The 23398-nt window shown below is 40.3% G+C and overlaps 1 protein-coding gene across 1 annotated transcript in view; it reads right to left on the reverse strand.

Moving 5' to 3' along the window:
- Positions 1-584: 584 nt before the first annotated feature.
- LOC133578864 (guanine nucleotide-binding protein G(q) subunit alpha) overlaps positions 585-23398 on the reverse strand; it is a 45194-nt gene continuing 22380 nt past the window's right edge. The window contains exons 2-7 of the mRNA XM_061933374.1: positions 20886-21070; positions 12382-12536; positions 12178-12306; positions 9692-9821; positions 9473-9626; positions 585-961 (exon numbers count right to left, since the gene is read on the reverse strand). Coding sequence (XP_061789358.1) covers positions 771-961; positions 9473-9626; positions 9692-9821; positions 12178-12306; positions 12382-12536; positions 20886-21070 — 944 coding nt within the window. The 3' untranslated portion in view covers positions 585-770. The remainder of the gene's footprint in view (positions 962-9472; positions 9627-9691; positions 9822-12177; positions 12307-12381; positions 12537-20885; positions 21071-23398) is intronic.

Consider the following 23398-nt stretch of genomic DNA (forward strand, 5'->3'; position numbering starts at 1 on the left):
TATATATATATATATATATATATATATAAATAAAAGAAATACTTGAATTTCAGTGTTAATTTATTTACACATATACACACATAACAGTCCTCTACTCATTGTTGTATTTGAAAGTGCAATGCTTTGCAGCCAGTAGCACAGCCTTTGAAGGAGCATAGGTATGGGCGGCATCTGTGCAATTTAATTTGCAGGAAAGGAGTGAGCTTAGGGTTGAATTGTCCATCCTCGTTCTATTCTCTGTCACTATCTTTCTAACCATGCTGAACACTCTCTCTGATGACTTCTTACTCGTCATCGCCATGACTGTCTCTTCTTCGATCTTCTGCTTCGTCTCCTTCTTGTTGTGTGTGTGTGTGTGGACTCTCCAAAAGCCGTAGATGTTATGACGTGACTGGGCACGCTGTTTATATGGAGAAAAAGCGGACATGACGAAAGGCTGTCCTCACTCAGGTCCGCATGGACCTGGAGGGGGCGTGCCTTGTTGTCCGGCTGGAAATCGGGAGAATGGTTGTCCTTGGAGATTTTCGGGAGAGGCACTGAAATTCGGGAGTCTCCCGGAAAATTCGGCAGGGTTGGCAAGTATGCACATTTCACCAGCTCTTTATTAAATAGTAAGATGAATTAATTTGCTCCTGACAATCAAAAGATCAAACACATGGCAAATAAATTAGCATTCCACGCATTAGTTTGATTTTTTTTTTTTTTTTTTTTTTTTTTTTTTTTTTAAACTTTGATTTGAGTTCTCATATACTGTAGGTGTGTGTTGGCCGCTACACCAGGTTGTACTCCTTCAGGTTGAGCTGCAGGATGGTGTCCTTGACGGCGGCGAACACGAAGCGGATGTTCTCCGTGTCGGTGGCGCAGGTGAAGTGCGAGTAGATGATCTTGTCGCTGTCCGGGTTCAGGTCCACGAACATCTTCAGGATGAACTCCCGGCCCGCCTGGGGGTCCCTCTGCGGACCTGGACGGGAACGAGGCAAGCGACAAGAAGTCAGTACACTTCAAAAACTGAAATCTAAGTAAGATTAAATATCTCAAATAAGGGTGATATTTGCTTATTTTCTGTCTGATAAGATAATTCTTCTCACTAAGCAGATTTTATGTTAGAGTGTTTTACTTGTTTTAAGGGTTTTGGTCCTAAATGATCTCAGTAAGATATTACAGCTTGTTGCTGAGATTTGATGACCTATATTGAGTAAAACATGCTTGAAACTAGAATATCAACTGTTGCAAAGCTGTGTCATCAACACTCACAAGTATGAAACTACTTTTTTAAAGTAATAATTTCTTATTTCAAGCATGAAAAAAAAAAATCATGACTTTGACACAAATAAATAAATGGTAAATGGGTTGTACTTGTATAGCGCTTTTCTACCTTCAAGGTACTCAAAGCGCTTTGCAGAGGTGGGTAGAGTAGCCAGAAATTGTACTCAAGTAAGAGTACTGTTACTTTAGAGATTTATTACTCAAGTAAAAGTAAGGAGGAGTCACCCAAATATTTACTTGAGTAAAAGTAAAAGTATGTTGTGAAAAAACTACTCAAGTACTGAGTAACTGATGAGTAACATACACACACATATCATATATATATATATATATATATATATATATATATATATATATATATATATATATATATATACACACACACACACATATATATATATATATATATATATATATACATTGATATATACAGTATATAATTTATATTTATTTATTTTGCCGTTTTTGTTTACATGTTAAAGGTGTTTTAATGAATATACATGCATGTTTAACACATATAGATTCCTTTCTTTCATGAAGACAAGAATATAAGTTGGTGTATTACCTGATTCTGATGACTTGCATTGATTGGAATCAGACAGTAGTGATGATAACGGCCACGTTTTCAAATGGAGGAGAAAAAAAGTTCCTCCTTGCTGTCTAATACCACATGAAAGTGGTTGGTTTTTGGCATCTTATTTGTCCAGCTTCCATATTCGTTTTTATACACTTTACAAGAAATACATTGGCGGCAAACTCCGTAGCTTGCTAGCTTGTTTGCGCTGGCTTTCGGAGAATCTTATTTTGAAAGTGCATGCGCGATGGAGCGGCACTTTTATTGTGAAGACAGGAACTGTGTAGTCAGTCTTTAGGCTTTTGACGAGATGTACGGTTGAAATAAAAAAGGGTCTTTTTTCCTTCACAATTTTGATTGATTGCCCGCGACCCCAAAGGGAATAAGCGGTAGAAAATGGATGGATGGATGGATGATTGGAACTTTTATTAGTAGATTGCACAGTACAGTACATATTCCGTACAATTGACCACTAAATGGTAACACCCCAATAAGTTTTTCAACTTGTTTAAGTCGGGTCATGTGACCGCCTGGCTCTGTTTGATTGGTTCAACGTCACCAGTGACTGCATCTGATTGGTGGAACGGAGTGAACGTCACCAGTGACTGCATTTGTTGAAACGCAGGCACTATGACAGACCAAAACAAACAAAGCGTGCATTAACAGATCGATAAAAATTAGTAGCGAGTAGCGAGCTGAATGTAGATAAAAGTAGCGGAGTAAAAGTAGCGTTTCTTCTCTATAAATATACTCAAGTAAAAGTAAAAGTATGTTGCATTAAAACTACTCTTAGAAGTACAATTTATCCCAAAAGTTACTCAAGTAGATGTAACGGAGTAAATGTAGCACGTTACTACCCACCTCTGGCGCTTTGACACTACTTCCACATTCACCCATTCACACACACATTCACACACTGATGGCGGGAGCTGCCATGCAAGGCGCTAACCAGCAGCCATCAGGAGCAAGGGTGAAGTGTCTTGCTCAGGACACAACGGACATGACGAGGTTGGTACTAGGTGGGGATTGAGCCAGGGACCCTCGAGTCGCGCACGGCCACTCTTCCACTGCGCCGCCACGCCGCCCCCTACGGTAAAGGGCTAAACAACAGGACATAGACCACCATCAACGCACGCACGCAAACACAAACACACGTTCCAGTCTGCCACCAGACGCCATTCAAGTTTTTGCTGGATGAGAAGCAAGCACAAAAAAATATGAGCACACACAACTTTGACTTAGTTGCGGATTCCCTGGTGGGTTTGATATGTCGCTTTGGGAGACATCGGCTTACACTCTATGGACCAATGTATTGGGACACCCCCCCACTCATCAATTCATATCTTCTTCACTTTACCAATATGTTATTGACTATTTCAGCTTTGAGAGAACAGAGCAAGGTGTCACAAATACTTTACAGTCTATTCAATGTGCTCATTTCTGCTTCCAAGCAATGTCAGCCTCAATTATGTTGATTCTATCTCTCTCTCTCTCGCGCACACAAAGCCGAAGTTAAGGCAACAAACAACTACATAATCACACACACACAACCTGGGAATTCCTGCTGTTGTGACTCTTTAGGTTAAAGCAACAACACTGCCGACCAAGAGGAGACATTTAGTGCAAGTACTCACAGTGACAGCCGCTTCAACTCAGGAGCCCCCTGCTGGGCAAGAGGTAACATCACATCCATCCATCCATCCATCTTCTTCCGCTTATCCGAGGTCGGGTCGCGGGGGCAGCAGCTTAAGCAGGGAAGCCCAGACTTCCCTCTCCCCAGCCACTTCGTCCAGCTCCTCCCGGGGGATCCCGAGGCGTTCCCAGGCCAGCCGGGAGAGATAGTCTTCCCAGCGTGTCCTGGGTCTTCCCCGTGGCCTCCTACCGGTCGGACGTGCCCGAAACACCTTCCTAGGGAGGCGTTCGGGTGGCATCCTGACCAGATGCCCGAACCACCTCATCTGGCTCCTCTCGATGTGGAGGAGCAGCGGCTTTACTTTGAGCTCCCCCCGAATGACAGAGCTTCTCACCCTATCTCTAAGGGAGAGCCCCGCCACTCGGCGGAGGAAACTCATTTCGGCCGCTTGTACCCGTGATCTTGTCCTTTCGGTCATGACCCAAAGCTCATGACCATAGGTGAGGATGGGAACGTAGATCGACCGGTAAATCGAGAGCTTTGCCTTCCGGCTCAGCTCCTTCTTCACCACAACAGATCGATACAGCGTCCGCATTACTGAAGATGCCGCACCGATCCGCCTGTCGATCTCACGATCCACTCTTCCCTCACTCGTGAACAAGACTCCGAGGTACTTGAACTCCTCCACTTGAGGCAAGATCTCCTCCCCAACCCGGAGATGGCACTCCACCCTTTTCTGGGAGAGAACCATGGACTCGGACTTGGAGGTGCTGATTCCCATCCCAGTCGCTTCACACTCAGCTGCGAACCGATCCAGCGAGAGCTGAAGATCTTGGCCAGAGGAAGCCATCAGGACCACATCATCTGCAAATAGCAGAGACCTAATCCTGCAGCCACCAAACCAGATCCCCTCAACGCCCTGACTGTGTCTAGAAATTCTGTCCATAAAGGTTATGAACAGAATCGGTGACAAAGGGCAGCCTTGGCGGAGTCCAACCCTCACTGGAAACGTGTCCGACTTACTGCCGGCAATGCGGACCAAGCTCTGGCACTGATTATACAGGGAGCAAACTGCCACAATAAGACAGTCCGTTACCCCATACTCTCTGAGCACTCCCCACAGGACTTCCCGGGGTACACGGTCGAATGCCTTCTCCAAGTCCACAAAGCACATGTGGACTGGTTGGGCAAACTCCCATGCACCCTCAAGGACCCTGCCGAGAGTATAGAGCTAGTAACGTCACAGGTGACACTTTAAATGTCCAAATGATGCCAATGAGCTAAGCGTTTACTGCACAGAAGGACAACACTATTAAAACCCCTTAGCTAAGCGTAACAAATAGGGGTTCGGCAATGGAGATGTTAGGTTTCGATCCAAACTAACAGCGAAACAGCCAGGAGAGACTACGTTAAAAAGCACAAAAACAACCGTCAGGTGTTTTTATTTTCAGTAGGAATGTGTGCGTCGCCTGATTACAAACCTCCGAATGATTCTGTGTGCGACCTAATTGCACTTATTGTTAGGAGTGAGGAAAGTGCAGCATTCATCTTGGCTGATTAGTAAACATGAATCTAAATGTAGTCCCTTTTAAGCAATGACCCATAGGAATGAACCAAACCAATGAACCGGGGAATTAACCTAGGAATGAACCAAAGCAATGACCCTAGGAATGAACCAAACCAATGAACCGGGGAATGAACCTAGGAATGAACCAAAGCAATGAACCTAGGAATGAACCAAAGCAATGACCCTAGGAATGAACCACAGCAATGAACCGGGGAATTAACCTAGGAATGAACCAAAGCAATGAACCTAGGAATGAACCAAAGCAATGAACCTAGGAATTGACCTAGGAATGAAACAAAACAATGAACCGAGGAATTAACCTAGTAGGAATGAACCAAACCAATGAACCGAGGAATTAACCTAGGAATGAACCAAAGCAATGAACCTAGGAATGAACCAAAGCAATGAACCAAAGCAATGAACCAAAGAATGAACTAAAGCAATTAACCTAGGAATGAACCAAAGCAATGAACCGAGGAATTAACCTAGGAATGAACCAAAGTAATGAATCTAGGAATGAACCAAAGCAATGAACCTAGGAATGAACCTAAGCAATGAACCGAGGAATTAACCTAGGAATGAACCAAAGCAATGTATCTAGGAATGAACCAAAGCAATGAACCTAGGAATGAACCTAAGCAATGAACCGAGGAATTAACCTAGGAATGAACCAAAGCAATGTATCTAGGAATGAACCAAAGCAATGAACTGAGGAATTAACCTAGGAATGAACCAAAGCAATGAACCTAGGAATGAACTAAAGCAATGAACCTAGGAATGAACCAAAGCAATGAACCGAAGAATTAACCTAGGAATGAACCAAAGCAATGAATCTAGGAATGAACCATAGCAATGAACCGAGGAATTAACCTAGGAATTAACCAAAGTAATGAACCTAGGAATTAACTAAAGCAATGAACCTAGGAATTAACCTAGGAATGAACCAAAGCAATGAACCGAGGAATTAACCTAGGAATGAACCAAAGTAATGAATCTAGGAATGAACCAAAGCAATGAACCTAGGAATGAACCTAAGCAATGAACCGAGGAATTAACCTAGAAATGAACCAAAGCAATGTATCTAGGAATGAACCAAAGCAATGAACTGAGGAATTAACCTAGGAATGAACCAAAGCAATTAACCTAGGAATTAACTAAAGCAATGAACCTAGGAATGAACCAAAGCAATGAACCGAAGAATTAACCTAGGAATGAACCAAAGCAATGAATCTAGGAATGAACCATAGCAATGAACCGAGGAATTAACCTAGGAATGAACCAAAGCAATGAACCTAGGAATGAACCAAAGCAATGAACCGAAGAATTAACCTAGGAATGAACCAAAGCAATGAACCAAAGAAATGAACCTAGGAATGAACCAAAGCAATGAAACTAGGAATGAACCAAAGCAATGAACCGAGGAATTAACCTAGGAATGAACCAAAGCAATGTATCTAGGAATGAACCAAAGCAATGAACTGAGGAATTAACCTAGGAATGAACCAAAGCAATTAACCTAGGAATTAACTAAAGCAATGAACCTAGGAATGAACCAAAGCAATGAACCGAAGAATTAACCTAGGAATGAACCAAAGCAATGAATCTAGGAATGAACCAAAGCAATGAATCTAGGAATGAACCATAGCAATGAACCGAGGAATTAACCTAGGAATGAACCAAAGCAATGAACCTAGGAATGAACCAAAGCAATGAACCGAAGAATTAACCTAGGAATGAACCAAAGCAATGAACCAAAGAAATGAACCTAGGAATGAACCAAAGCAATGAAACTAGGAATGAACAAAGCAATGAACCGAGGAATTAACCTAGGAATGAACCAAAGCAATGAACCTAGGAATGAACCAAAGCAATGAACCGAGGAATTAACCTAGGAATGAACCAAAGCAATGAACCTAGGAATGAACCAAAGCAATGAACCGAAGAATTAACCTAGGAATGAACCAAAGCAATGAACCAAAGAAATGAACCTAGGAATGAACCAAAGCAATGAAACTAGGAATGAACCAAAGCAATGAACCGAGGAATTAACCTAGGAATGAACCAAAGCAATGAACCTAGGAATGAACCAAAGCAATGAACCGAGGAATTAACCTAGGAATGAACCTAGGAACCAAATGGACTTTTCTGTTTTATTTCCAATGAAACAATAGAAAACACGTACTCATATAGTAGTACAGTTGGCACAGTACAGTAAACTGACAGTTAATATTTAAACATTTAACATGTGACATTTCTAACAATTTTGAACAGAAATAGTTCATGCACATTCAGATAAATTCCTCAAAATTACAATAAAAATTTTTTGGCCAGGGGCCGGGCTGTATATATGCGCACTAATTGACTGAAAGAGCGCGCACTTGGCGCGATGATGTCATGTTATCGATGGAAAAATGCATTTTTAGACAATATGATTTGCCTGAGCGGCTAGGAGACCCCGAGAGTAACAAGCGGTTGCCTTGTTGCCTTTCCATTAAGAACAATAAATTAATTTTTTCTATATGTTTGCTGGTTTCAAGAAATGTAATGTCAAGCGCATATCATTATGTCAAGATAATGGCACTAGCATTTACTTCATTGAAGAATATTTTTCAACATATTGAGCAAAAAGGTCTTCTTTGTTTTTCTACCAAGAAAAGTGCACTTGTTATTAGTGAGAATATACTTATTTTAAGGTATTTTTGGGTTCATTGAGGTTAGCTAATTTTACTTGTTTTGGAAAGTCTTGACAAGCCAAATTTTCTTGTTCTATTGGCAAATAATTGTGCTTAGTTCAAATAAAATACCACTAATTTTTGTATTTATTTTTTTTCTTGCTTTTGAACACTGATTTTTTGCAGTGTATCTATGGGTCCACATGTATAATATCAATATTAATGTAACTGAGAGTGTACAAATGGACCCATTAAGGATCCATTAATGTTAACTATCTGTCATTTAGATGGGAAAACCCTCTTGGGGGTCCCCACACCCTATGGGTTATACTTGTATAGCACTTTTCTACCTTTTAAGGTACTCAAAGCGCTTTGACACTATTTCCACATTCACCCATTCACACACACATTCTTGACAAGCCTAATTTTCTTGTTCTATTGGCAGATAATTTTGCTTAGTTCAAATAAAATACCCCTCATTGTTGTATTTTTCTTTCTTGTTTTTGAACACTGACTTTTTGTAGTGATGCTGGTTACAAAGCAACAGACCCATCATTGTCTGACAGTTTGTTTCAGTATTATCAGGAGGAAGGAGACTTTAGTGAGTAGGTTACGGTCATGAAGTTAGTTACCATGGTAACTGACTGTGAATTTGACTTACTACTCTATTTCTGAAACGGAACACCCAGAATTTTCTTTTACAAACTGAAGAGTTTTTACTGAAGCTGCTTTCTAGAATACCCCCCTGGGCTCAATGAAAGTGTGCAGTGATTTTAAAAAGGTACTGTGCACGTCACATCTGATATCTCACTACAGTATATGGCAGCATCCAGCATCCTGCTGTAATATTCAACATGCCTTGCGGGCACTTTGTGAACAGCAGTAAAAGTTGTGTGTTTTGTTAGCGTTTAGTAATGGTTACACTGCAAAAAGTCAGTGTTCAAAAACAAGAAAAAAAATACAAAAATTAGGGGTATTTTATTTGAACTAAGCAAAATTATCTGCCAATAGAACAAGAAAATTTGGCTTGTCAAGACTTTCCAAAACAAGTAAAATTAGTCAACCTCAATGAACCCCAAAATACCTTAAAATAAGTATATTCTCACTAATAACAAGTGCACTTCTTGGTAGAAAAAAAGAGACCTTTATGCTCAATATGTTGAAAAATATTCTTAAATTAAGTAAATGCTAGTGCCATTATCTTGACATAATGATATGCGCTCGGCATCATGATTTGTTTTTTCATGCTTATTACTTTAAAAAAGTAGTTTTATACTTGTGAGTGTTGATGACACAGCTTTGCAACAGTTGATATTCTAGTTTCAAGCATGTTTTACTCAATATAGGTCATCAAATCTCAGCAACAAGCTGTAATATCTTACTGAGATCATTTAGGACCAAAACCCTTAAAACAAGTAAAACACTAACATAAAATCTGCTTAGTGAGAAGAATTATCTTATCAGACAGAAAATAAGCAAATATCACCTTTATTTGAGGTATTTAATCTTACTTAGATTTCAGTTTTTGCAGTGTAGTTGTTGGCTACCCCTTGTAAATAGAGGATCCACTCTAACAAGTTAAAAGTGTCTCTGCAGTTACGCTGCCATCTACTGGACGAATATGTAACAAGTCAATTACAGACAAATTATATCACGATTCTAAGGTGAATCTTAGAACAAAAAAACAGCGCCAGAATCCTACTGTGGTGGTCCAAAAGTAATAGAAAATGATTAATCAACCCGTCGAGGCTCATTCTCACCATCATACTCTGGGAAGTAGTCGACCAGGTGCGAGTACAAGATCTTCTCTTCCAGCAAGTCCTTCTTGTTGAGGAACAGAATGACAGAGGAGTTCTGGAACCACGGATACGTGATTATCGTCCTGAAGAGTGCTTTGCTCTCCTCCATTCGGTTCTAGAAACAATGAGAACCATCAGAAACGAGTTCGCAACGAGTGAACTGTTAACACGGTGCTTCACCTCGTTGTCGGACTCCACGAGGACTTGGTCGTATTCGCTGAGTGCCACCAGGAACATGATGGACGTGACGTTCTCGAAGCAGTGAATCCACTTCCTCCTCTCTGACCTCTGACCCCCGACATCCACCATCCTGTTAGTGAAGCAGAGGATTAGAGGACTCGGAGTGTACTGATACAACTTTTTCACTTCAGATACGATATCGATATTTATGCCTTGCCGATACAGATATTGAATCAATACATTATCAGCACAAGTCATATATTCTCATTACAGATGTTCGATAATGGCTTTTTTGCCGATATCCGATGTTCCGATATGGTCCAACTCTTAATTACTGATTCCGATATCAACCGATACCGATATATACAGTCGTGGAATTAACACATTATTATGCCTAATTTTGTTGTGATGCCCCGCTGGATGCATTAAACAATGTAACAAGGTTTTCCAAAAAAAATCAACTCAAGTTATGGAAAAAAAAAATGCCAACATGGCACTGCCATATTTATTATTGAAGTCACAAAGTGCATTATTTTTTTGAACATGCCTCAAAACAGCAGCTTGGAATTTTGGACATGCTCTCCCTGAGAGAGCATGAGGAGGTTGAGGCGAGTGGGGTTTAGAGGGTAGCGGGGGATGTATATTGTAGCGTCCCGGTAGAGTTAGTGCTGCAAGGGTTTCTGGGTATTTGTTCTGTTGTGTTTATGTTGTGTTACGGTGCGGATGTTCTCCCGAAATGTGTTTGTCATTCTTGTTTGGTGTGGGTTCATAGTGTGGCGCATATTTGTAACAGTGTTAAAGTTGTTTATACGGCCACCCTCAGTGACACCTGTATGGCTGTTGACCAAGTATGCTTTGCATTCACGCAAAGGAAATGCCTTTAAGATTTATTGGCGCTCTGTACTTCTCCCTACGTCCGTGTACACAGCGGCGTTTTAAAAAGTCATAAATTATACTTTTTGAAACAGATACCGATAATCTTGAAACCGATACCGATAATTTCCGATATTACATTTTAAAGCATTTATCGGCCGATAATATCGGCAGTCCGATGTTATCGGACATTCCTAATTTTTATCATCTCGTAATGTGGAGTAATAAAAAAGGCTTGATCAAGTGAAATGAGAAAGAGAACAATGGCAGGAATAATTAATCATAACTGAAATGGACTTACGCTGTCTTTTAAGTTGAAGTTGAGTGGTAATTGTTTTTGGATGACACCTCGTGGCCACGATTATTCATTGAATACGACGCTTGTTACTGGATACTTTCTAATACCCTTCAGCCTTGGAGACTTTGCTATAACTATGATACTTGTTTATATTGACAAATGTGGTGTATTTCGACTACAATGTTCTTCTATTAGGTATCTCTAGCTTGTGTGCTTAGCTGTTGTGTAGCTGCGAGTAGCCTGTAGTCTACCATTGTTAATTTTTTGTAAATGCACTAAAATTAGGGATGCCCGATAATATCGGCAGTCCGATATTATCGGGCATCCCTAATTTTAACTTTAAATGCTTTAAAATGTAATATCGGAAATTATCGGTATCGGTTTCCAAATTATCGGTATCGGTTTCAAAAAGTAAAATTTATGACTTTTTAAAACGCCGCTGTGTACACGGACGTAGGGAGAAGTACAGAGCGCCAACAAACTTTGAAGCCGTACCAATCACATAATATCTACGGCTTTTCACACACACAGAATACAATGTATACTTGGTCAAAAGCCATACAGGTCACACTGAGGGTGGCCGTATAAACAACTTTAACACTGTTACAAATATGCGCCACACTGTGAACCCACACCAAACAAGAATGACAAACACATTCCGGGAGAACATCCGCACCGTAACTCAACATAAACACAACAGAACAAATACCCAGAAACCCTTGCAGCACTAACTCTTTCGGGACGCTACAATATACACCCCCAGACCCCCCTCCATCCCAATCTCCTCATGCTCTCTCAGGGAGAGCATGTCCCAAATTCCAAGCTGCTGTTTTGAGGCATGTTAAAAAAAAAAAAGCACTTTGTGACTTCAATAATAAATATGGCAGTGCCATGTTGGTATTTTTTTCCATAACTTCAGTTGATTTATTTTGGAAAACCTTGTTACATTGTTTAATGCATCCAGCGGGGCATCACAGCAAAATTAGGCATAATAATGTGTTAATTCCACGACTGTTTATATCGGTATCGGTTGATATCGGAATCGGTAATTAAGAGTTGGACAATATCGGAATATCGGATATCGGCAAAAAAGCCATTATCGGACATCTCTAACAAAAATACAAGAAAAAAACAATCTTGTGTGCTTATTGAAGGACATTTAGATGTTAACTGTCTATCCAGCTTTGCACAAGTAAACAGGCTGCAGGATTGCTTGTATCAAAGCGATTAATTATTCAAGATTTTAGATACCAGCTCATATTATCAATCCATCATATGAGAGCGGACCCTACTCGTGCCGTCTGCTGGCAATCACCTGAAAATGACGCTCTGCAGGTCAAAAGGGTACTCGATGATGCCTGTGGTGGGGACTCGAACCCTCAGCACGTCTTGCTGAGTGGGCAAGTAGGAGGTTTCAGCGATCCGGTCCAACGCGTTCAGGTAACTGTTACAATAAAGCGGTGACATTTGTGTATTTGCCGTTTTTTTTCCAGGAACAGTCCCAGAAGCGGACGCTCACTATTTGGTGGAGTCGGAGAGCTGGTACTCCCTCCTTCGATCGTAACACTCCTGGATGCCCGGGTCGTTCCATAAGCTCTTGATGGCGTCTACGTAAGGGTTCTCAAACATGGTGACCTTCTCCACGTCCACATCTCTCACGATGTTGGCGTTTGCCTGGGGACAAAAGACCACAGAGGACGACTCTTTATCAAAACAAGCACAGGTAAGGCATAAGTATGCTAATCATCGACGTTTTCTATTATTAGGACGCCCTGAGGCTCGACATGGACCAAATATCTCAATTGCAAATCTCTTTGGGACAATTAAGGGGGAATTTTGGGTCGGCCCAGTTCCTTGTTCTGTGTGTCCCAGGAGGACTGTGTTGCCTTGTTAATAATGAATTCTAACATGGTCCTCTTTGTAAAATAATAATTGCAATTAGGACTTCTGTTATATCTGAGAATTGAAAATGAGGTTATCGCACGTACTACAAACCAGCTGAACTACTTCATACCTGCCAACTACTCCGGTTTTCCCGTAATTAGTACGGTTTTCATCAACCTATTCCGGGTTACGGTTGCAGTGATAAAAAATACGGTTTTTCATTAATTAAAATTTTTTTTTTTTTTTTTAAGTTTTATTCACGAAATCGCGTAACAACAATGACAATCGACACTGCTTCCCGTAACTTCCTATCGAGCCATTCCGAATGCCATGCGCGAGGATATTTATAGCACCGCTGCCAAGCACGAGGCACCTGTTGCCATCGTTTCCAAACGAGCGAACGATCATGGAATCAGCCGGAGGAAAAATCGCAAACGAGTCTTAAACCGAAAAGAAAACTGCAGTCATTCCGTGAAGAATATTCAAAAGCCTATCCGGGAATAATTATCCGTTCCAAAAAGGGTGAAAACTACGCGAATTGCACCTTGTGCAGACAAGATTTTTCGATCGGACACGGAGGAATTAGCGATGTAAAAGACCACGTTGGGACAAAAAAACACAAGTCTAATGCCGTTGCTAGCGATACAAGTGGAAAACTTTCAAAGTTTTTCGGATTTTAGCCACAAAAAGGTAATGACACCAATGTTATCTATTGGAATTGTTTAGTACTGTTATACTGTTAAGTGTTTATACTATTTATGCTTTCAAGTCCAAGTTGAAGAAATCTTGTTAAATGTTGACAGCATAACTACCAAAATACAGAAGTATGTCCTTAATATTTTTGCAGTGCTATTTCTGTTGAAAAGTTAAAATGATTACATTAGAGATGTGATGTGCCACTTTTCAAGTGTCTTATGGCTTGAATTAATTTTCATTAATTTTTCATATTTTGAATTCTTTTGAAAGGCTTACAAAAAAACTACATTTGAATTGTAATTCCATGCTATTGACAGGACTATTAATTTTAATGAAGTTAGCTTACCATGTTTACAGTATGATAATTGTGATAGAAATGTGAATTTTAGGCACAGAATATTTTTTACAATTGAACAAGGCAGTAGATTATACAAGCTTGGACAGAAAGTTAATAATGACACTAAGGCTGAAACGACGCGTCGACATAGTCGACGTCATCGGTTACGTAAATACGTCGACGCCGTTTTTGTGCGTCGGCGCGTCGCATATTTACGTCACACTACTTTACTGTCATGGCGGAGCGCAAAGCAGACGATGCGAGCGAGGGGAAAAAAGTACGCCAAAAGTCGTCAAAAGTGTGGGAGTATTTCAATAAACGGCCTAATAATGTTGTTGTATGCACACTGTGTCGAGCGGAAATGGCCTATCATAGCAGCACAACGGCTATGAACGAACATTTGAAAAGAAAACCCCCGACAGCGTTCTTGCCATCACCATCAACTAGTCAATCGTCCGCGTGCGTATACGTTGTCATTATTACACAAAAACATGAATGTGTCATTTGTATCTGCGTTGTAAATTCATAAACTAAAGCACCGTTTCGCTCTGAGAGGCGCGTTTGGCGTGCCTGTTCAGTGTTTACAAAGACGCGCTCCTCTTTAACGCTGTGGAGAGGCGGCGGCGGCGAGCGAGCGGCGAGGCGGGGCGCGCCGGGAGCGACGCCGCAATCGTGCCCAGGTGCGCGATCCGCGCAGTTGGAAGAGAAAAGACTTTGTGTAAAATTAAAAGATTGTAAACCTGGCAAAGCCGTCTGGCGTTCAGTCTGTCGGTCCTGAAAGAACCCCACGGCACAAGACGTGTCACAAACGCTAACGTTAATTAGTTGTGCAAATACCTTTTACAACATTAACAGTTACATATACTATGTACAAACGAACAATTAACTTTCACTTTAATCATACTATCATTGTTGTGTTATTAAGCAAAATAAGCAATACTTTTACTTTTGTTGAAATGTTTACACTGTACACTTTTTTGTATTGGATGTTTAGCTTTATTTTTGCACATTTTAGCAAATAAGCAATACTTTTACTTTTGTTGAAATGTTTACACTTGTTACAGAATATTTCCGTTTTGCACTTTTTTGTATTGGATGTTTATCTTTATTTTTGCACATTTTAAAGCAAAATAAGCAATACTTTTACTTTTTAAATGCTTATACTATTCCAGAATATTAAGATTTGCACTGGATGTTTACTTTTATATTTGCACATTAAAAAGCAAATAAGCTACTTTTAATTTTGTTAAATGTTAAAAGTTTTAAATGTTTACATTGTTACAGAATATTTTGTCATGTTGTTGTCAATGTTGACTGAGTGGCCATACTTTTTTTTTTGTAAATAAAAGCCATGCCTTTTGAAAAAACTGGCCTACATTTATTTTTTCCTCTTCATTTTAAATAAAAAAAAAAATCGGTAAAAGGAAAAAATAATCTATAGATTAATCGAAAAAAATAATCTATAGATTAACCGATTAACCGAAAAAATAATCTATAGATTAATCGATAGAAAAATAATCGTTAGCTGCAGCCCTAAATGACACCAATTTTGTTTTTAATGGAATTGTTTAGTACTGTTTTACCATTTGTTTACTGTAAAAAGTGTTTATACTGTTTATACTTTCAATTAACAAATTGAAGTCTTGTGAAAGGTTGACAGGATAACTGGCATTAACTGTCAAAATAATTTCAAACTATTGAAGTTATCTTACAGAATAATCATGTCAATCAACCCATATGATTTTTGCTGTAATATTTTTGTTTTGAAAAGTCACTGTGACTGATAGAAAAGTGATGGTTTTAGCAACATTTTAACCTGTCTGAATGCTAATAATCATTTTGCGTCGGGGGGCAAAGCCTGAACCCCCCACCAGGACTTTGTCCTGGACCTACCGGGGCCTGCGGCCCCTGGACCCTGGCTACTAGGTTTTTCTGATTTCAAAAGTTGGCAGGTATGCTACTTTATTCAGGACACCTGCACAATCCCTTGTGGTAAAAGAGGAGCTGAGCCGGAAGGCAAAGCTCTCAATTCACCAGTCGAGCTACTTTCCCTTCCTCACCTTTGGTCATGAGCTTTGGGTTATGACCGAAAGGACAAGATCACGGGTACAAGCTGACAAAATGAGTTTCCTGGTGGCGGGGGTCTTCCTTAGAGATAGGGTGGGGAGCTCAAAGTAAACCTGCTGCTCCTTCACATCGGGAGGAGCCTGATAAGTTGGTTTGGGCATCTGGTCAGAATTCCTCCCTGGGGAGGTGTTTAGGACACTTCAGACCATGGGGCCATGGGGAAGACCCAGGACACTTTGGGGGAGACCATGTTACCCGGCTGGCCTAGGAACGCCTTGGGACTCTCTAAGGAGAACTCGACGAAGTGGTTGGGGAGAAGGAAGTCTGGGCTTCTCTGCTTAGGCTGCTGCCCCCCGCGACCCGACCTCAGAAAAGTGGAAGAAGATGGATGGATGAACATGCACAATCTAATGCAAGCAGACATATTTTGGGTCACAGACCTGGAGATAGGTTGATTGGCAACACTAAATTGGCCCTAGTGTGTGAATGTGAGTGTGAATGTTGTCTGTCTATCTGTGTTGGCCCTGCAATGAGGTGGCGAATGCAGCTGGGATAGGCTCCAGCACCCCCCGGGACCCCGAAAGGGACAAGCAGTAGAAAATGGATGGATGGAGTTGAACATATGTCAGCATGTGGCCCCACTTTTAATTCTCTTTTTCAAACGACTATTGCAAACGCTTATTTTGACTTAGTAAGTCATTATTTTGACTTAGTAAATTACTAAGTCGAAATATTGACTTACTAAGTCATAATAATGACATACTTAGTATCTCAGGTAACTAGGACTGTTTTGTTTTTGCTTTACGGAAAAAATATCGAGATATATAACGTATATCGGCATTCAGCAAATGGAGCGGAAAACACAACCAAAAATTGTAGGCTTCTTCACGCGACGAAGTCGGCCTACTTCACCGCAGTATGTAGTCTATTGCCCACCCAGGCTGTGGTGGCAGCGACGAGGTGGAGACGTGATGGCGACAGGCCGAGTTACACCGATCCTTACAATGCAGTTTTTGCAGACAAGCAAAATAAAGGGACAATTTTGAAAGGGGAAAAAAAAAAAAATCCTTAAAGGGGAACATTATCACCAGACCTATGTAAGCGTCAATATATACCTTGATGTTGCAGAAAAAAGACCTTTTTTTTTTTTAACCGATTTCCGAACTCTAAATGGGTGAATTTTGGCGAATTAAACGCCTTTCTAATATTCGCTCTCGGAGCGATGACGTCACAACGGGAAGCAATCCGCCATTTTCTCAAACACCGAGTCAAATCAGCTCTGTTATTTTCCGTTTTTTTCGACTGTTTTCCGTACCTTGGAGACATCATGCCTCGTCGGTGTGTTGTCGGAGGGTGTAACAACACGAACAGGGACGGATTCAAGTTGCACCAGTGGCCCAAAGATGCAAAAGTGGCAAGAAATTGGACGTTTGTTCCGCACACTTTACCGACGAAAGCTATGCTACGACAGAGATGGCAAGAATGTGTGGATATCCTGCGACACTCAAAGCAGATGCATTTCCAACGATAAAGTCAGAGAAATCTGCCGCCAGACCCCCATTGAATCTGCCGGAGTGTGTGAGCAATTCAGGGACAAAGGCCCTCGGTAGCACGGCAAGCAATGGCGGCAGTTTGTTCTCGCAGACGAGCGAGCTAAACCCCCTGGATGTCTTGGCTCACATCGTCCCGAAGATGATCAAGAGAAGAATATCGACCCTAGCTTCCCTGGCCTGCTGACATGAGGGTATGTCTACAGAATATATTAATTGATGAAAACTGGGCTGTCTGCACTCTCAAAGTGCATGTTGTTGCCAAATGTGGCGGCATGGCGTAGTGGGTAGAGCAACCGTGCCGGAAACCTGAGGGTTGCAGGTTCGCTCCCCGCCTCTTACCATCCAAAAATCGCTGCCGTTGTGTCCTTGGGCGGGACACTTCACCCTTTGCCCCCGGTGCCACTCACACCGGTGAATTGAATGATGAATGATAGGTGGTGGTCGGAGGGGCCGTTGGCGCAAATTGCAGCCACGCTTCCGTCAGTCTACCCCAGGGCAGCTGTGGCTATGAAAGTAGCTTACCACCACCAGGTGTGAACGAATGATGGGTTCTACATGTAAAGCGACTTTGGGTACTTAGAAAAGCGCTATATAAATCAAAGTTATTATTATTATTATTAAATGTATTTCATATGCTGTAAACCTAGTTCATAGTTGTTAGTTTCCTTTAATGCCAAACAAACACATACCAATCGTTGGTTAGAATCCTCGCTTTCTCCCGTGTCGCTGGCTGTCGTGTCGTTTTCGTCGGTTTCGCTTGCATACGGTTCAAACCGATATGGCTCAATAGCTTCAGTTTCTTCTTCAATTTCGTTTTCGCTACCTGCCTCCACACTACAACCATCCGTTTCAATACATGCGTAATCTGTTGAATCGCTTAAGCCGCTGAAATCCGAGTCTGAATCCGAGCTAATGTCGCTATAGCTTGCCGTTCTAACCGCCATGTTTGTTTGTGTTGGCATCACTATGTGACGTCACAGGAAAATGGACGGGTGTATATAACGATGGTTAAAATCAGGCACTTTGAAGCTTTTTTTTAGGGATATTGCGTGATGGGTAAAATTTTGAAAAAAACTTTGAAAAATAAAATAAGCCACTGGGAACTGATTTTTAATGGTTTTAACCCTTCTGAAATTGTGATAATGTTCCCCTTTTTAACAACTTTTTGGTGAGAGAGTACAACTACCGAGAGCAGCTGAAACGTGTTCATTTAATGTCTCTAACGCGCTATACTCTAAACAAGTCATCAGTTCATTTTTAAAATAGTCGGCAGTTTAGTAAAGCAACAGGTGTGACTGTGTGTTTCACACGTCACAGTCCGACAGTGCTCCAGTATACGCCCATTCAAAGACTGCATTGTACAAACCCCGTTTCCATATGAGTTGGGAAGTTGTGTTAGATGTAAATATAAACGGAATACAATGATTTGCAAATCATTTTCAACCCATATTCAATTGAATATGCTACAAAGACAACATATTTGATGTTCAAACTGATAAACTTTTTTTTTTTTTTTTGCAAATAATCATTAACTTTAGAATTTGATGCCAGCAACACGTGACAAAGAAGTTGGGAAAGGTGGCAATAAATACTGATAAAGTTGAGGAATGCTCATCAAACACTTATTTGGAACATCCCACAGGTGAACAGGCAAATTGGGAACAGGTGGGTGCCATGATTGGGTATAAAAGTAGATTCCATGAAATGCTCAGTCATTCACAAACAAGGATGGGGCGAGGGTCACCACTTTGTCAACAAATGCGTGGGCAAATTGTTGAACAGTTTAAGAAAAACCTTTCTCAACCAGCTATTGCAAGGAATTTAGGGATTTCACCATCTACGGTCCGTAATATCATCAAAGGGTTCAGAGAATCTGGAGAAATCACTGCACGTAAGCAGCTAAGCCCGTGACCTTCGATCCCTCAGGCTGTACTGCATCAACAAGCGACATCAGTGTGTAAAGGATATCACCACATGGGCTCAGGAACACTTCAGAAACCCACTGTCAGTAACTGCAGTTGGTCGCTAAATCTGTAAGTGTAAGTTAAAACTCTCCTATGCAAGGCGAAAACCGTTTATCAACAACACCCAGAAACGCCGTCGGCTTCGCTGGGCCTGAGCTCATATAAGATGGACTGATACAAAGTGGAAAAGTGTTCTGTGGTCTGACGAGTCCACATTTCAAATTGTTTTTGGAAACTGTGGACGTCGTGTCCTCCGGACCAAAGAGGAAAAGAACGATCCGGATTGTTATAGGCGCAAAGTTGAAAAGCCAGCATCTGTGAGGGTATAGGGGTGTATTAGTGCCCAAGACATGGGTAACTTACACATCTGTGAAGGCGCCATTAATGCTGAAAGGTACATACAGGTTTTGGAGCAACATATGTTGCCATCCAAGCAACGTTACCATGGACGCCCCTGCTTATTTCAGCAAGACAATGCCAAGCCACGTGTTACATCAACGTGGCTTCATAGTAAAAGAGTGCGGGTACTAGACTGGCCTGCCTGTAGTCCAGACCTGTCTCCCATTGAAAATGTGTGGCGCATTATGAAGCCTAAAATACCACAACGGAGACCCCCGGACTGTTGAACAACTTAAGCTGTACATCAAGCAAGAATGGGAAAGAATTCCACCTGAGAAGCTTAAAAAATGTGTCTCCTCAGTTCCCAATCGTTTATTGAGTGTTGTTAAAAGGAAAGGCCATGTAACACAGTGGTGAACATGCCCTTTCCCAACTACTTTGGCACGTGTTGCAGCCATGATATTCTAAGGTAATTATTATTTGCAAAAAAAAAAAAAAAGTTTATGAGTTTGAACATCAAATATCTTGTCTTTGTAGTGCATTCAACTGAATAGAAAGATTTGCAAATCATTGTATTCCGTTTATATTTACATCTAACACATATGGAAACGGGGTTTGTATTCAAGTTCTACTCAGTAATTAATAATTACGCCATGGCATCAACAAAGATTCCAGCCAGGGTAACATCAGCATGATCTGAACAATGTTAATGTTCCACATTGTTGCTTTAAACACGTGTGACACTCCTCACAATAACACTTAACCAACTTAACTAGCACCTGAAGCAGGTCAGCGCATTAGTGAGCATTTCCTCCTCGAAGCGCCTCAGCCGACAACAAGGCAGGACGTGAGCGGACACCGGATGCTAGTGCACATGTAAATAATTGATCACTGCTTCCAATCTCTATAAAAGCTTCCGGTCATTGAGGGTGGGCACAAATGGAAAATGCAAATGGTCTCATTAAAAAAAAAAAAAAAAAAAAAAAAGTCATGCAGCACAGTCATGGCTACAACTTCCAATGACACGCCGCTTTTTGGTTGGCATTCTGTTTATCTGTGTGCGCCGTATAGTGGGACATAGGAAGTGTAAAAAAAAAAAAAAAAGGACAGGAAATGATTACTGGATGCCTGCTCCGAGTCTGATAGACAGCCTTCTAAAAATACACAACACTCCTCCATGTACCTTGTTGTGCTCGTATTTGTAAGGGATCTTGAGCGTCTCCGAGGCCTTAATCATGGCCTGCATGGCGGTGAAGATGTTCTGGTACACCAGCTTGGTGAAGCCTCGCTTGTCCTCGTCGGTGTAGCCGGTGCCGTGGATGATCCTCATCTGTTTGATAAAAGTGCTCTTGCCGCTTTCGCCCGTGCCTGTCAAAACAAATCCCATCTGTTAAAGAAACCCTTTCACTGCAAATACAAAAAACAAGAAAAAAAAAATAATACAAAAATTAGGGGTACCGTATTTTTCGGACTAGTTTTTTCAAATTAGCCACCCTTTGCTCTGATTACTGTTTTGCACACTCTTGGCATTCTCTCGATGAGCTTCAAGACGTAATTCAATTCCACATACAGATATACTGAAGGTCTTAAGTTTTGTACGTGCGTACAAATGTTTTAAATGACATTTTTCTATAAGATTATATTTCTCCTCTTTTTTCTTTTTTTTTTTTAGAAGAATTGTTGTATATTCTTGGGTAGCAGATTAGTTTGCTTTGTGTATAATTTCAGCTGTTTGTAATGTGAAAACCAGTTTTCTTTTAAGTTATACAGATGTTTATCATTTTTATGGAGGAATGTACTTAGTCATAGTAATGGCACCCAATGTTATTATTTACTGTATTTTGCAGACTATAAGTCGCAGTTTTTTTCATAGTTTGGCCGGGGGTGCGACTTATACTCAGGAGCGACTTATGTGTGAAATTATTAACACATTAGCGTAAAATATCAAATAATGTTATTTATCTCATTCACGTAAGAGACTAGACGTATAAGATTTCATGGGATTTAGCGATTAGGAGTGACAGATTGTTTGGTAAACGTATAGCATGTTCTATATGTTATAGTTATTTGAATGACTCTTACCATAATATGTTACGTTAACATACCAGTTGGTTATTTATGCCTCATATAACGTACACTTATTCAGCCTGTTGTTCACTATTCTTTATTTATTTTAAATTGCCTTTCAAATGTCTATTCTTGGTGTTGGCTTTTATCAAATAAATTTCCCCCAAAAATGCGACTTATACTCCAGTGCGACTTATATATGTTTTTTCTAGAGATGTCCGATAATGCCGATATTATCGGTTGATAAATGCGTTAAATTGTAACATCGGAAATTATCGGTATCGGTTTTTTTTTTTCCATCGGTATCGTTTTTTTTTAGTTTTTTTTTTATTAAATCAACATAAAAAACACAAGATACACTTACAATTAGTGCACTAACCCAAAAAACCTCCCTAATTCACACAAAAGGGTTGTTTCTTTCTGTTATTAATATTCTGGTTCCTACATTATATATCAATATATATCAATACAGTCTGCAAGGGATACAGTCCGTAAGCACACATGATTGTGCGTGCTGCTGGTCCACTAATAGTACTAACCTTTAACAGTTAATTTTACTCATTTTCATTAATTACTAGTTTCTATGGAACAGTTTTTATATTGTTTTACTTTCTTTTTTATTCAAGAAAATGTTTTTAATTTATCTTATTTTATGTATTTTTTTTTTTAAAGTACCTTATCTTCACCATACCTGGTTGTCCAAATTAGGCATTATAATGTGTTAATTCAACGACTGCATATATCGGTTGATATCGGTATCGGTAATTAAAGAGTTGGACAATATCGGAATATCGGACATCCCTAGTTTATTCCTTTCTTTATTATGCATTTTCGGCCGGTGCGACTTATACTCCGGAGCGACTTATACTCCGAAAAATACGGTATTTTATTTGAACTAAGCAAAATTATGTGCCAATAGAACAAGAAAATTCGGCTTGTCGAGACTTTCCAAAACAAGTAAAATTAGCTAACCTCAATGAACCTAAAAATACCTTAAAATAAGTATATTCTCACTAACAAGTGCACTTTTCTTGGTAGAAAAAAAAAGGAGACCTTTTTGCTCAATATGTTGAAAAATATTCTTAAATTAAGTAAATGCTGGTGCCATTATCTTGACATAATGATATGCGCTCGGCATCATGATTTGTTTTTTTTGTTTGAAGTAAGAAATTGTTACTTTAAAAAAGTAGTTTTATACTTCTGAGTGTTGATGACACAGCTTTGCAACAGTTGATATTCTAGTTTCAAGCATGTTTTACTCAATATAGGTCATCAAATCTCAGCAACAAGCTGTAGTATCTTACTGAGATCATTTAGGACCAAAACCCTTAAAACAAGTAAAACACTCTAACATAAAATCTGCTTAGTGAGAAGAATTATCTTATCAGACAGAAAATAAGCAAATATCACCCTTATTTGAGATATTTAATCTTACTTAGATTTCAGTTTTTGCAGTGTTGTGTTGTAGGTGCCACCACAGAACAACGTCTCCGCACCCTTAAGCATTGACAGAAACTATCTGGAGCTAGTAGTAGTTTCTCTTTGGTTCAGTGAGAATGTTGGCAGGCCAACACAACAGACCGACTCGACCCCGTCGCCAACTCTTGAATGATTTTGGCAGTGAGGAGC

Source organism: Nerophis lumbriciformis, linkage group LG03, assembly GCF_033978685.3.
Source record: "Nerophis lumbriciformis linkage group LG03, RoL_Nlum_v2.1, whole genome shotgun sequence".
Taxonomy (NCBI): Eukaryota; Metazoa; Chordata; class Actinopteri; order Syngnathiformes; family Syngnathidae; genus Nerophis; species Nerophis lumbriciformis.